This window comes from Ambystoma mexicanum, chromosome 1p (genome assembly GCF_040938575.1).
Source record: "Ambystoma mexicanum isolate Mex_15411 chromosome 1p, UKY_AmexF1_1, whole genome shotgun sequence".
NCBI classification, from domain to species: Eukaryota; Metazoa; Chordata; class Amphibia; order Caudata; family Ambystomatidae; genus Ambystoma; species Ambystoma mexicanum.
The window spans coordinates 8,955,481-8,969,255 of NC_090921.1; the positions used below are offsets into that span (position 1 = coordinate 8,955,481).

At 47.8% G+C, this 13,775-nt stretch overlaps 1 protein-coding gene across 1 annotated transcript in view; it reads right to left on the reverse strand.

Moving 5' to 3' along the window:
* Window positions 1-353: 353 nt before the first annotated feature.
* The window catches only part of LOC138580036 (beta-1,3-galactosyltransferase 5-like), a 60,903-nt gene continuing 47,481 nt past the window's right edge, over window positions 354-13,775 (reverse strand). The window contains exon 2 of the mRNA XM_069650279.1: window positions 354-970. Coding sequence (XP_069506380.1) covers window positions 354-970 — 617 coding nt within the window. The remainder of the gene's footprint in view (window positions 971-13,775) is intronic.

A 13,775-nucleotide genomic window follows, 5' to 3' on the forward strand; every position in this document is an offset into this window, starting at 1 on the left:
GCCAGTCATAAAAGCCAATCAAGTGCATATTTTGAAAATGCCTCAATTCAGACTTGTTTTCGATTCCGAGCCAATTCATCACAGAGGAGGTTGTTTTCGTGGAACTCAGTAGGTTGCCCTTAGCTGGAATCCTATGAAGCAACATCTTTCCCAGGCAGCTGGAGAGTTTCCCATTTGGCCAAAGAAGACAGACACAACCCGTTAAAATAGATCAATCCACCGGGTCAGTCCTTTCATCAAAGTAGCCTTTCCTAGCCTCTACCCCTTGTGGTTGACTCCTCCATCCACTGGGAGAATGAAAACACCGCGGTTCCTAGTATGAAAAGGTCAAATTAAAGTGGAAGAAGAAGATCCTAATAAGAAGACAGAGCATCCGTCTTCCACCAGGCCGTCCTTTTGTTGCTCAAAATTTCAAGTAGTTTTGGTGTAATCCCGTATTTGTTAAAATAGAAAAACACTAACAAACTAATAAACAGGATCGCAGGAACCAATAGCAGAAGGGTGAGGGAACCAATCCAGGATGTTGATGGGACACATGGATCTTCTTGTTGGACATCTAACCAGATGTACACCATTTTCTCTGGTTCGATGCCATGGACGACCAGCGCCTCCTTGTAGGCGCACCTCTGGTACTCCATGCCACTGACACGAAACCGGCAGTCGTGTCGGTATGACACCTGTGCAGCCAATCCCAAGAATCCAAAGTAGACATCATCCAGTGGGAAGAGGGGCATCCAGGTGGAGGCACGGTAAAGTGCAGCGATGTAGGCTCCAGGAATGATGTACCCACCACCTGATGGAAATATAGGGTATTTGTCGCTCGGGTACGTGGCATTGCTAATTTTGTATTTTCCATCTCGCTCACTGTCTGAGCCACTGTGGATAAAGCCATGAATGGCTATTGAGCCATTGGCAGTCTCTTTAAGGTAATTCACCATGACTCTGGGGTTCACAAATTCATCATCGTCCCCTGCATAAAAAAAGGAATGGGAAAAATATTACAAATCTTAAAATCATGATCAATGATGACAGTCACTTCTGCAAGGATGGCTTTCAATCAGTAGATGCTCACCATGAATAAAGACCAACTTTAGTGCATCACATGCCCACATGTATGTATTCTGCGTGTGATTATTGTCACAATCAATGATTCACTTCTGTTTCACACTTTGTTTTGGTAATCTAAACAGGGGTGGTTATTGCAAGCACAGGTGGATAACAATGTGTAGCAGCCATGTAGTTGTCAATGGGAGTATCAATAATAATAATAATAATAATAATAATAATAATAATAATAATAATAATAATCATCCATGGCACAATGAGGTGCCATGGATGGTGCTGTTAGATGGTATGAATTCAGAGTTCATTTAAGGCATACATTTTGAGAAGGTGGCTCTTTGGGCCTGCTTTGAAGGTGGGATGGGAGGAACTCTACTACAGGTCCTGGTGTATGGACTTCTGAGGGAAGTGTTCTAAGAAGCCTTTAATCTGGGGGCTGCACAAGAGGATTTGAGGGCCAGGGTATGCTAGGGCGAGGACTCGATCAAGACCAGAATGAGTTGGACACTAAATTAGTTTGATGGCTAAAGGGAGGCTTAAGTGCAGTGTGAGCTAATTGGGCTGGTCTGGGCATGTACGTGTGGGATTTATGAAACGCGAAACTAGCTGTGAAGTAACAGATTTCTGTGCTTAGGGACGAACTCAGGATGTTATATGTAGGGTGTGAGGTTAGCAAAGGAGCTAGAATGAGTAGGGAGAGCAGAGGAGTGGGGTAGAAGTGAGGGAAGCTTCAGAGTGGGAGAATTAGCATTGAGTGGAGCAAACAGGTAGATGTCCTTTGAAGATAAGGGTCTTCGGGTCCATCCTACATTGTAGGATGAAGTGGGCAGACTTATCTTTGTTATAATGTTTCACAGAGACAATAGGGTGTGTGATGCTCTCAGAATGCTCAGTACATGAGCTGGTCATTCATATAACTTTGTTTCAATTCTCCTTTTTCTTATTTCATTCATAAGATCCATTCACACTCTTTTGTAAATCCTTAGGTATTCAGCAGTTATAGCTTCAATTAATAGCCACCAAATCTTTTTGTAAAAATAACAGGAAGCACTTTATTCCAAATTATAAGCCAATGAAGGCTGTTACTTTAGGCAGAACAGACTCCTAGGTCTATATGTAGCTATGAGCCAATGCTTTTCGGAGCTTTACTCCATCATCACGGCTATATTTGCTAAATAGCCACATTTAATACAATACGTGAATTTGGAATAAAGTGCTTCCTGTTATTTTTACAAAAAGATTTGGTGGCTATTAATTGAAGCTATAACTGCTGAATACCTAAGGATTTACAAAAGAGTGTGAATGGATCTTATGAATGAAATAAGAAAAAGGAGAATTAAAACAAAGTTATATGAATGACCAGCTCATGTACTGAGCATTCTGAGAGCATCACACAGCTATTTTTTCACAGAGGCAATGGGGCTCATTACTAGGTTGGTGGTATCTCGGAAGTAAATCCTCTGAGATACCACCGAACTATAATACCATTACCACCACTTGCTCTGGCAGTATTAAAGCTGCATTATAAGTGGTGGTGACGATATTAGTCGCCATTTAATTGGAGTCCATGGGGATTTAGGTGGAATAACTGTAGCAGTAATTCCATCAACGATAATTCTGACGAAATTTGGAGGGAAAGTGGCAGATTTACCTTCAGCTCATAGTTGGAAGTGAATCCTCCAACTTACCGCCAAACTCATAGTTGGGCGGTGCAGTCATGCAGAATTATATGGTATTACCGTCACCCTTTACCGCACCACCCCACTTATAATGAGGCCCAATGGGTGCAGAAAAGGCATATTTCCTAGTTATTTCTCTTTCCTTCTTGCAGTTCTCAGTTTCCAGTCTGGCGATGTCATGCCTTCTGCTGGTGCACTGACCTCCTGAGATGTCTTCCTCGGCCAGGTAAATCAGCATTTTGGTAGTCACTGCTTTGTAGGTGACACAGACTGTCTTGAACATGTGGCGTGCTTAACCCTTTGCCAAGATGTCACTTTTTCAAAAAGCTTCCTTGCTTGTCAGATATCCTTAGTAAGTTCACAGTTGCTAAATACATGTGTTAGGATGTTAATTGATGGTTTAAATAAGCCCAATGAATGTCTACTCGTGTGTCCAGAGGTAGGTTTCCAAAACAGTCTTGAAAAGTCAACCGAGAAATAATGTCTCAAACTAGAATTTCCAATTTTTAAAGTTTACAAAATATGGAGGTTACATACATATGCGGGACACTCCATCTACACCACCGGCAGATTCTGAGATGTACTAACGCCATCAGAAACACAAAAACTGTATTTAACCTTGAGATAAGAATTAGTGGTATCTTGGCAAATATACCTCATATAACCCATTTGCCAGGAAGTCACTTTTTTGAAAAAGCTACCTTGATTGTCAAATCTCCTTCATAAATTCATAGATGCTTCATATATTTTAGCAATAAACACTGACGAGCGGGGGCATTACCGGGTCAATACCTGAGGTCGAGTTACAGGCCTGAAAAAGCCAACTCTTGGGGAGCAAGTATCACATTTGAAGGTCTCTGAAAAAAAAGCACCCACCAATTTTTTTTCCAATTAAAGTTTACTTCTAATAAACAGGAGTGTCCTAAAACATTTTTTGAAAACACTTTTTTTTGGGCTTGAGTCGAAGATCAGGCTATTAGGGTAACCTTCTGTTTTGACTGATGTTTGTGCATCACATGTCCCACTTTCCCATTAGGGGCAGTCTCACATACGATCTGGCCCGGCTGAAGATGTGCAGGGGCCCATTTCAACATAATTGTCGGGGGCCCCACTTGGAGCTTAAAACAGTCTCAGACGCCCTTTGGGGGTGAATACATTATAACAAAGAAATACACCCAGTGGTTAATAGCCACCGATTATCACGAGACTTCCAGCCAGCAGGGAGATGAAACACTAAATTCTCACTGGTTATCACCTTGGTTCCTTTTAACAGTACAGGGGCTCACCTGTAACACTGAGCTGCCCACAAGGTCAAGAGCGCTGTCTCTCAGTGTATACCAACCAAATTACCACGTGGAAAGGCAGAACGCAGCTCCAGCTGTAGAATCACAGAGCTAAATGACGGCCTGTCAATCAGCGGCACTTTTGCACGCGCTCCCATTAGAGCATGTTGCTTCAATTTGAAAACGTACAGGTTCGAGCGAAGCACACATATCTGTACCTAGTTAACCTTAATTAAGCAACAGTTATGCACCCTCATTAAAGTTTTTGTTCTCCCTTCTCACTTTTAAGCATGGCACGGCTCATACCGAAACAGTAACTTGTTGATATTGTTCAGAACACCAGCTGGACAGGCATAGAGCAGAGGTGAACGAGCACACAGATTACAAAGAGCGTCACTGCATTACAATTAGTTTAAAAAGACACCTGCCCAATGTGTACCAGCTTTCAGTAGAGAAAAGAAATGTCATTAGCATCGAAAAGCAATCTTCTCATATTTAAAGCCTTAATGACCCATTTGCAGGAGCTCTGAGGCTCTGGAGGCTGCAGCTGTCTGCAAAGCTAATGGCCAGAGAGCAGAGAACACCCCAGACAAGTCCAATCTGGGCCGGTCCCGGAAAGCACCAAGGGGAGGATCTGAGCACCTATTGAAGCACAACGCCCTGGCAGAAGCTGCACAATTTATAATAAGTCAATCACACATTTTAAAAGGGCTATCACAATACTGCACAGTGCATCAAAAGTAAATTTCTTTTAAAAGGTGACCATTCTGAAACAGTTACTTTTAAAAATAAGAGTATAGAAGGAATTCACTTTAAAGAATACACTCATTGGCAAAGCCAACAGTTTTGGCCTTTGTGTCCCACCAGATAGGCAGCTGCATGGTATATTTATCATTTAAATACAGCCAGCTTCTTTCCAGAGAGCTTCCTTAGAGACAGTCACCCAAGATGGCTGCCTCCATGGAAGAGCTCACTCAAAATCAAAGAGTTCCGACATGGGCAGGAATGGGTGGAATTAGCCATGGAGATTATATTGGCGAGGGGCAGGGAATGGGTAGGATTACAACTATGTATCCCTCCTCAAATATCATCTCCATTGGAAAAGCATTACAGACCCACATTCAAAGCCCATATTTCAAGCTCTTATGTTAATGACAATACTTTGGCTTTTAAGGTAGTGCTTTCAGCATCACCTAATAGCCCAAACTAAAAAGGATACCTACATATGCAGGATACTACATCTTCACCATTGGTGGGTTCTGAGATGGACAAATACCATCAGAGACACAAAAACTATATTTAGCCTTGCCATGAGAATTAGTGACCTTCAACTCTCTCTTCCTAAATATCTTCCTTCTCAAGCTTTTCGCTCATCCCCCTCCAACTCCCTCAGGGTCAGTCGCTTCTCCAAGCAACAAGTTGGTGATAGATCTCTTTCTTCGGCTGGGGCCTTCCTCTGAAAAAGCCGTCCTCCCGCTCTGAAACTTGAGAAGAATCATCTCCGGTTCTGGAAGCACCTCAAAAGCTTTCTCTTTGCTTCTGCTTTTTCTCCTCCTCTCCCATGCTGACTTCGTGGCTGTAATTGAATCTGCACTGATTACCAGGTCACTCTCTGTTCTCGGGCCCAGGTCCCCTCCCCTGCCAGTCGCACACCTGCACTGCCGTCCTGGCAACCCCGCACTAGGGGACTGTTTTCTGTACCCCTACAGTCCCACTACCAGCACTTTACACTTGATGTCTGCACTTACCCTTGCACTTGCCACCAGCTGGCTGTACTTTACTTATGTATTTATTCTATTATCCCATGTACTGCACTGTCCCTTCCCCCTTCCCATGCACTTGCATGATCTGAATGACACCTGGCCTAGTAGGATTGTTGTCTGTCTTCCCTTTGTTCCCCCTCCCTTGGCACGTTGTGCCTTGAAACACTTGCATATAGGCGCGTTATAAATGCCATATCATATCATATCATATCTTGGCAAATGTGTCATTTATGACTCATTTGCCAAGATGTCACCTTTTTCAAAAAGTTACCTCGCTTGTCAAATATCCTTACTAAAATCACAGTTGCAAAATACCTTTGCTAGGAGTTTCATTAATGGTTTAAAGTATGTCCAGATGATGCAGTTACCATTGCACCAAAAATTGAGAGGGCTGGCTCTGTATGTGCCGTTGCCATAAACAGATAAATACAACTTGATGGCTACATTACCATCATTGACAACACGTGCAGAGGAAATGGATTTATGAATTGGAGATACAGACGGCATGAATGACATTAGTAGTACGGGATGTGCAGAGCTTACTTGCTTCAATATTAGGAGAGCAATCAGATGATGTATGGAAAAAAGCAGGTTTTCCTGGTGTGACAGTGCAAAATAAGGCACATGATGGTTCAGAGCAGGCATTTGGAATGCATCAAAAAACCCAGATACATCAGACATGATGACACATAAAATGAGGACATATGAGGATCCAGCGGCATACATACAAGAAATACAAGTGAAATGGCGTTTAGAAACAAGGGAGTGCTGGGACAAATACATATATTTTATCACATTTTACACCAAGTTCTTCCCGATGAGGTGCAGAAACTGCTTAAGAAAATTGCCAGGATTGAAATGAAACAGTGGCCCGAGATAGAGTTCAATATTGTTCATTATTGATGATTGAGACAGGAGAAACAAGAGAGAAGAGAGAGAAATAGTAGGAGCTAAACTGGTGCAGAAGAAATGATCACAGGTAACATGTAATGAAGGGACCGTAGCAGGTGCATTCATTACAAACGATTTGTGAGAAAATAATAAACAGCAATATCAACTGCAGGGGGAAGCGGATACAGGAAAAGGATAAATTATTTCCGCAGAGGAAGAGGATATGCCCTGAGGGGGAAGAGGGCATAGATTTGGAGGTGAATATGGAGGAGATTTTAGTGGAATGGGATGATGATTTGTAGGTTTGGAGCACAGTGTTGGACGTGCTGGAAGATTGGGCATTATGAATAGCCGTGTAAGAGCAAAGGGGCAGTGAGCGGAGAGTTGCAACAACCCAGTCCAAGAGGGGGGCCAGTATTTCCTCTGCAATATTCTGAACAGACACAGCAAGAGCAGAGCACATTTCAATATATACAACAACTATTTCCATTGCAGACACAATAACAGAAACAGCCACAGATGCAACAGACACCGCAGAAACACACACCACAGATTAAGCACTTCTAACAACTGCAGCAAGCATTGAATTCATTACAGATGCAAACACAACAATCAGGACAGTGGCATAGTTATATATTGACACAAACTACTGTATCTACAATAGGGTGTTCAACAGCAGTGGGAGGATTCCTTTTTACAGGAACAGGGAAAGCATTTATCACAATAGGACAGCCCACAGAGAAGCTTGATGTGTCCAGTGCTATCAGTAACTTCTGACTCAGAAGACGATCCCCCGAGTGGGTTAAAAGTAGGAGAAAGGATGTTTTCCATTTTGGTTGATACTGGGTCGAAAAAGACCTTGTGGCAGGGTTTCCACTGTCACAAATAACAATGGATGCACAAGGGTTCCTGGAGCTATGACAAAGGTTCCATTTACAGAAGAGCTACCTAGAATGGCGAGAGAAGGTACGATGGTAGCGCCATAGTTGTACTCTTGAAAGATACCGGTTAATATATTGAGAAGAGACCAGATGGCCAAATTAAACATGACAGTTTCATTTACGGAGGAAGGGATACCGCCAAGCATGCATCATGAAAATGCCAGAGAGCTCCTGTCAGCATTTTATGACTGAAAGTATTATGAGGGATGTCCTTAAATTCAGAATTATTTCTTTATGGGGTACAAGTGTTGTTAGGATGGCTCCCACGAATAGAAGACAAGTTGCTATGATTACCTACAGAGTTTTTGTTCAGAGCAGAAGTGCCCATAGACCTGGCAGAGGGAGAGATCATAATGATACATTTTGAAGCAGCAATAGTGCAGGAGAACTGAGTAGTGTTGCACAGGATGGATGCAAAAGGTGTCCGCTGGAGTACAAGTAGGCTAAAAATGACATGATTGCAAACCTAATTTTCATGGGCCCTGAAACCAGTTGATGCACTTACACTACATCTTTGTTGAGCCAGAGTGGGTTCGAGCGGTCGCCGTAGCCCCATGTGGCCTGCTGCTGAGGCTGCCTCCCCAGCCCCGTTGGGCTCCATTTAAGCCTCCTTCTGTTTTCTTTGTTTGTTTAGTTTAGCCAGCGCTCCGTGCGCGTTTGTGCTGCCCCCTGCCCCCTCCCTCCTCCTCACTTCCTGCTCCTCCTTCCCCTCTCCCTTCCCGCCTCCCTTCCCGCCCACCCCCCTCTGATTGGTTGTCCTCGCAGCCGCTCTGGGACTACGGTACGACCGCTCACCACGCTCGCTTCTTTGTTGAGCCAGAGCGGGTTCGAGCGGTCGCCGTAGCCCCGTGTGGCCTGCTGCTGAGGCTGCCTCCCTAGCCCCGTTGGGCCCCAGTTAAGCCTCCTTCTGTTTTCTTTGTTTGTTTAGTTTAGCCAGCGCTCCGTGCGCGTTTGTGCTGCCCCCTGCCCCCTCCCTCCTCCTCACTTCCTGGTCCTCCTTCCCCTCTCGCCTTCCCGCCTCCCTTCCCGCCCACCCCCCCCTCTGATTGGTTGTCCTCGCAGCCGCTCTGGGACTACGGTACGACCGCTCACCACGCTCGCTTCTTTGTTGAGCCAGAGCGGGTTCGAGTGGTCGCCGTAGCCCCGTGTGGCCTGCTGCTGAGGCTGCCTCCCTAGCCCCGTTGGGCTCCAGTTAAGCCTCCTTCTGTTTTCTTTGTTTGTTTAGTTTAGCCAGCGCTCCGTGCGCGTTTGTGCTGTCCCCTGCCCCCCCCCTCCTCACTTCCTGGTCCTCCTTCCCCTCTCCCTTCCCGTCTCCCTTCCCGCCCACCCCCCCTCTGATTGGTTGTCCTCGCAGCCGCTCTGGGACTACGGTACGACCGCTCACCATGCTCGCTTCTTTGCTGAGCCAGAGCGGGTTCGAGCGGTCGCCGTAGCCCCGTGTGGCCTGCTGCTGAGGCTGCCTCCCTAGCCCCGTTGGGCTCCAGTTAAGCCTCCTTCTGTTTTCTTTGTTTGTTTAGTTTAGCCAGCGCTCCGTGCACGTTTGTGCTGCCCCCTGTCCCCTCCCTCCTCCTCACTTCCTGGTCCTCCTCCCCCTCTCCCTTCCCGCCTCCCTTCCCGCCCACCCCCCCTCTGATTGGTTGTCCTCGCAGCCGCTCTGGGACTACGGTACGACCGCTCACCACGCTCGCTTCTTTGTTGAGCCAGAGCGGGTTCGAGCGGTCGCCGTAGCCCCGTGTGGCCTGCTGCTGAGGCTGCCTCCCTAGCCCCGTTGGGCTCCAGTTAAGCCTCCTTCTGTTTTCTTTGTTTGTTTAGTTTAGCCAGCGCTCCGTGCGCGTTTGTGCTGCCCCCTGCCCCCTCCCTCCTCCTCACTTCCTGGTCCTCCTTCCCCTCTCCCTTCCCGCCTCCCTTCCCCCCCACATCCCCCCTCCCCTTCCTCTCCCCCTGCCTTATATCCCACCCCCACTGGGCAGCCCCCCTGCCCGGCAGCCCCCTCGGCTAAGGGCCCCTTAGGCAAAGGGCGGCTCCTACGACTGCGGCTCCCTGTGTGTCTGCAGGGGTCCACAGGGGACGCCAGGTGCCAGTTTAGCCTTCTATCTCCAGCTTCTGCCGGCCCACACCACCTACACCTGTTCACCTCATGCGCATGGTGCCTTCACCTCACTGTCTTCCCCAGTTGTGGCTACTTGGGTTTCTTCTCCCCTCGCAGGTTTCCCAAACTTAGGTGGCTTCTCCACTGGGTGTACCTAATACGCATTTACTGTTGTTCTCTAAAATGTGGTAAACTAGGGTTTTTCTCCCCTCGCAGGTTTCCCAAACTTAGGTGGCCTCTCCACTGGGTGTACCTAATACGCATTTACTGTTGTTCTCTAAAATGTGGTAAACTAGGGTTTTTCTCCCCTCGCAGGTTTCCCAAACTTAGGTGGCCTCTCCACTGGGTGTACCTAATACGCATTTAATGTTGTTCTCTAAAATGTGGTAAACTAGGGTTTTTCTCCCCTCACAGGTTTCCCAAACTTAGGTGGCCTCTCCACTGGGTGTACCTAATACGCATTTACTGTTGTTCTCTAAAATGTGGTAAACTAGGGTTTTTCTCCCCTCGCAGGTTTCCCAAACTTAGGTGGCCTCTCCACTGGGTGTACCTAATACGCATTTACTGTTGTTCTCTAAAATGTGGTAAACTAGGGTTTTTCTCCCCTCGCAGGTTTCTGAAACTTAGGTGGCCTCTCCACTGGGTGTACCTAATACGCATTTACTGTTGTTCTCTAAAATGTGGTAAACTAGGGTTTTTCTCCCCTCGCAGGTTTCCCAAACTTAGGTGGCCTCTCCACTGGGTGTACCTAATACGCATTTACTGTTGTTCTCTAAAATGTGGTAAACTAGGGTTTTTCTCCCCTCGCAGGTTTCCCAAACTTAGGTGGCCTCTCCACTGGGTGTACCTAATACGCATTTAATGTTGTTCTCTAAAATGTGGTAAACTAGGGTTTTTCTCCCCTCACAGGTTTCCCAAACTTAGGTGGCCTCTCCACTGGGTGTACCTAATACGCATTTACTGTTGTTCTCTAAAATGTGGTAAACTAGGGTTTTTCTCCCCTCGCAGGTTTCCCAAACTTAGGTGGCCTCTCCACTGGGTGTACCTAATACGCATTTACTGTTGTTCTCTAAAATGTGGTAAACTAGGGTTTTTCTCCCCTCGCAGGTTTCTGAAACTTAGGTGGCCTCTCCACTGGGTGTACCTAATACGCATTTACCGTTGTTTTTTTTTTTTTTCTGAAAAGTGGTCAACTTGGCCTTGCCGCTCACTGTCCTCGTGCTTTCATATCGTCTGTCTCCCCCCCCACTCCCTCCTACTCCATGGTGCTCTCTATCTCGCCTATCTTCTCTAACTGCTTCTCTATTGACTATCCTGCTCTCCTCACTAAATCTGGTAGGAAAAAGTTTAAAAAGGACATCTTGGTCTCCAACCCAGGCCTCCCTATCACTGACACCTACACTAGTGCCTGCTCCAAGGATACTCTTACTGACATCCTCTTTTTTGTGCCTTCGCCTGACCTATGGACCCTTCATATGGTCTCTGTGCTCTCTCCTTTCTCCTCTTCTCCCATTAATGGTGGCACCCGTTGGGATGTCCTCTTGGCCCCCTTCCGCTCCTCTAAGGCCAACCTTAATGTCTACGCTAATGGGACCGTCTTGGTCCAAGGCCCTCAGGCCAACCTTCACCTCTTTGATAGACGCTTCCCACGCCTCATCAACTTCCTTTCCTCTCCTGCTGTCCCCCCTCCTCTGTCCTCGGCTACCTTGCCTCTACCCTCCCTCCCTGCCCCCTCTCTTGCTCCTTCCTCACCTCCTTCTTCACCTCCGCAGGGCGTACCTCTGATCTGTACCCCTCCCCGGAAGTCCTTCCAGGATGGCAACCTTCTCCACATTGCCACTCTTAACTCTCGCTCTGCCATCAAACATTCCTCTGATATCTGTCACCTTCTTGAGGAACTGGACCTGGATGTCCTCGGTCTCACTGAGACATGGTTCACGGCCAGCTCTGTCACCAGCTTTGACACACTCCTACCTGACGGTTACAAGATCCTCTCCGTGCCCAGGCCCAACCGTGCAGGGGGGGTGTGGCCCTTATCTTCCCTGAGTGGATTCCTGCCACTGTCACTCCTACGCAGACCTACTTCTCTTTTGAGTGTCTTGTCTGCCGACTCTCTCTCTCTCCTAGCCATTCCCTTACAGTGGCTACTATCTATCGGCCACCTGGTCAAATTTCCTCCTTCCTCTCTGAGTGGGCTGACCTCTCCTCCTCACTCCTGGCCTCAACCACTCAACTCCTCTTCCTTGGTGACTTCAACATCCACCTGGATGCCTCCTGTCCCCCCTCTGGACTCTTTCGTGACCTCTGCGACTCTCTCTCACTCTCTATTCTCCCGTCTGGGCCTACCCATTCTGCAGGGCACACTCTTGATGCTCTGATCTCTTCTGACCTTCCCCTCTCCGTCCCTCTCTCCACTCCTCTCTCCTGGAGTGATCACTTTCTCCTATCCTCCCACCTCACCCTCCCTACCCCATAGGCAAAGCCACCCTCATCTCTGCCAACCACCTTCTCGGTCATCCGACCCATGAAGCGCGTGTCAATTGAGGCTTTCGCTGCCACCTTCTGGCCCCCCCTCCACCTTCGGCTGACTCCCACCCTGACACAGCCCTCTCCACACTCCACTCTGCTATATCTGATAGTCTTGATATCCTTGCCCCTGTCATGAGAATCCGCCTGAAGCCCAAAGCCAAATGCAACTCCTGGTATGACTCGGATCTCGTCACCCTAAAACGCAAGTGCAGGGTGGCAGAGAGGAAATGGCATGCTTCATGTACATCCTCTGACAAACTGGCCTGCCGCCTGCTCCAAAGGCAATACCGTCTCTCCGTTCTCACCAAGAAGAGAGCCCTTATCCAAGCCCGCATCTCTGCTGCATCTAACAACTCGGCCGAACACTTTAAAATCTGCAAGGAGCTTGCCAACCCTGCTGCAGTCTCTACCTCTCCTGTCCCCTCCCAGGCCCTCTGCACTGCACTGGCCTCTCACTTCGTCTCTAAAACTCAAGACATCCTGTCCACACTCTCCTCCTATCACCTCCCTCCATCTTTTCCTGGCTCTCCCTCTGGCCCTTCTGCAACCACCCCTCCTCCCTCCTTCTCTGCCTTTCCCCTTTTTTCTGCTGACAAGGAATCCAGACTAGTCCGATCTATGAAAGTCTCGTCTAAACAGGTTTACCCATGCTCCTCCAAAACTATCAAGGACCACATCGACTCCCTGGCTCCTGCCCTGGCTGACTTTTGCAACCACCCCATCGCCTCTGGAGTCTTCCCATTCCCCCTTAAGCACTCCCTTGTGCATCCTCTTCTTAAGAAACCCTCTTCTGACCCCGCTTGCCCAGCTAACTATCGCCCAATTTCCATCACTCCCTTCCTGGGCAAGCTCCTGGAGAAACTGGCCATCTCCCAGTTCAACCTCCATGCTGAATCTGTTGGTAGTCTTCATGACCATCAATCTGGCTTCAGAGCTGCCAGAAGCACGGAAACTGCTCTCCTGAACATCCGTGAGGACCTGCTCTCGAACCTCGACTCCAACACTCCGTGTGTTCTCATTCTGCTCGATCTCTCTTCTGCTTTTGACACTGTCAACCATGCCATCCTGCTCAACCGTCTCCGTGATAACCTGGGTATCACTGGTCAGGCTCTGGCGTGGGTGACCTCTTTCCTTTCCAACCGACCCTCCCAGGTCCAACTGGGGTCCTTCCTCTCTGACATCTTCTTCTCTACCTGTGGTGTCCCCCAGGCATCTAATCTCTCTCCCTGGCTGTTCAACCAGTATCTGGCACTCCCTGCCCACCGCATTGCCACTCTCTGCCCCAACTTTCAGTGCTATGCGGATGATACCCAGCTCATTTTCAGGCTACCCTCGGCCTCCTCCTCTCCTTCCCTCATCTCCGACTGACTGTCTGCTATCCAGGAATGGTGTGCCGCCAATGACCTCTGCCTTAATGCCAGTAAGACTGAGATTCTACTCATCGGCACACCCACTTCCTCCTTCCCTGCAGCGCTCTGGCCAGCCTCTCTTGGCCCGCTTCCTGCTCCTACTTGCAAGGCAAAAAACCTCGGGGTCAT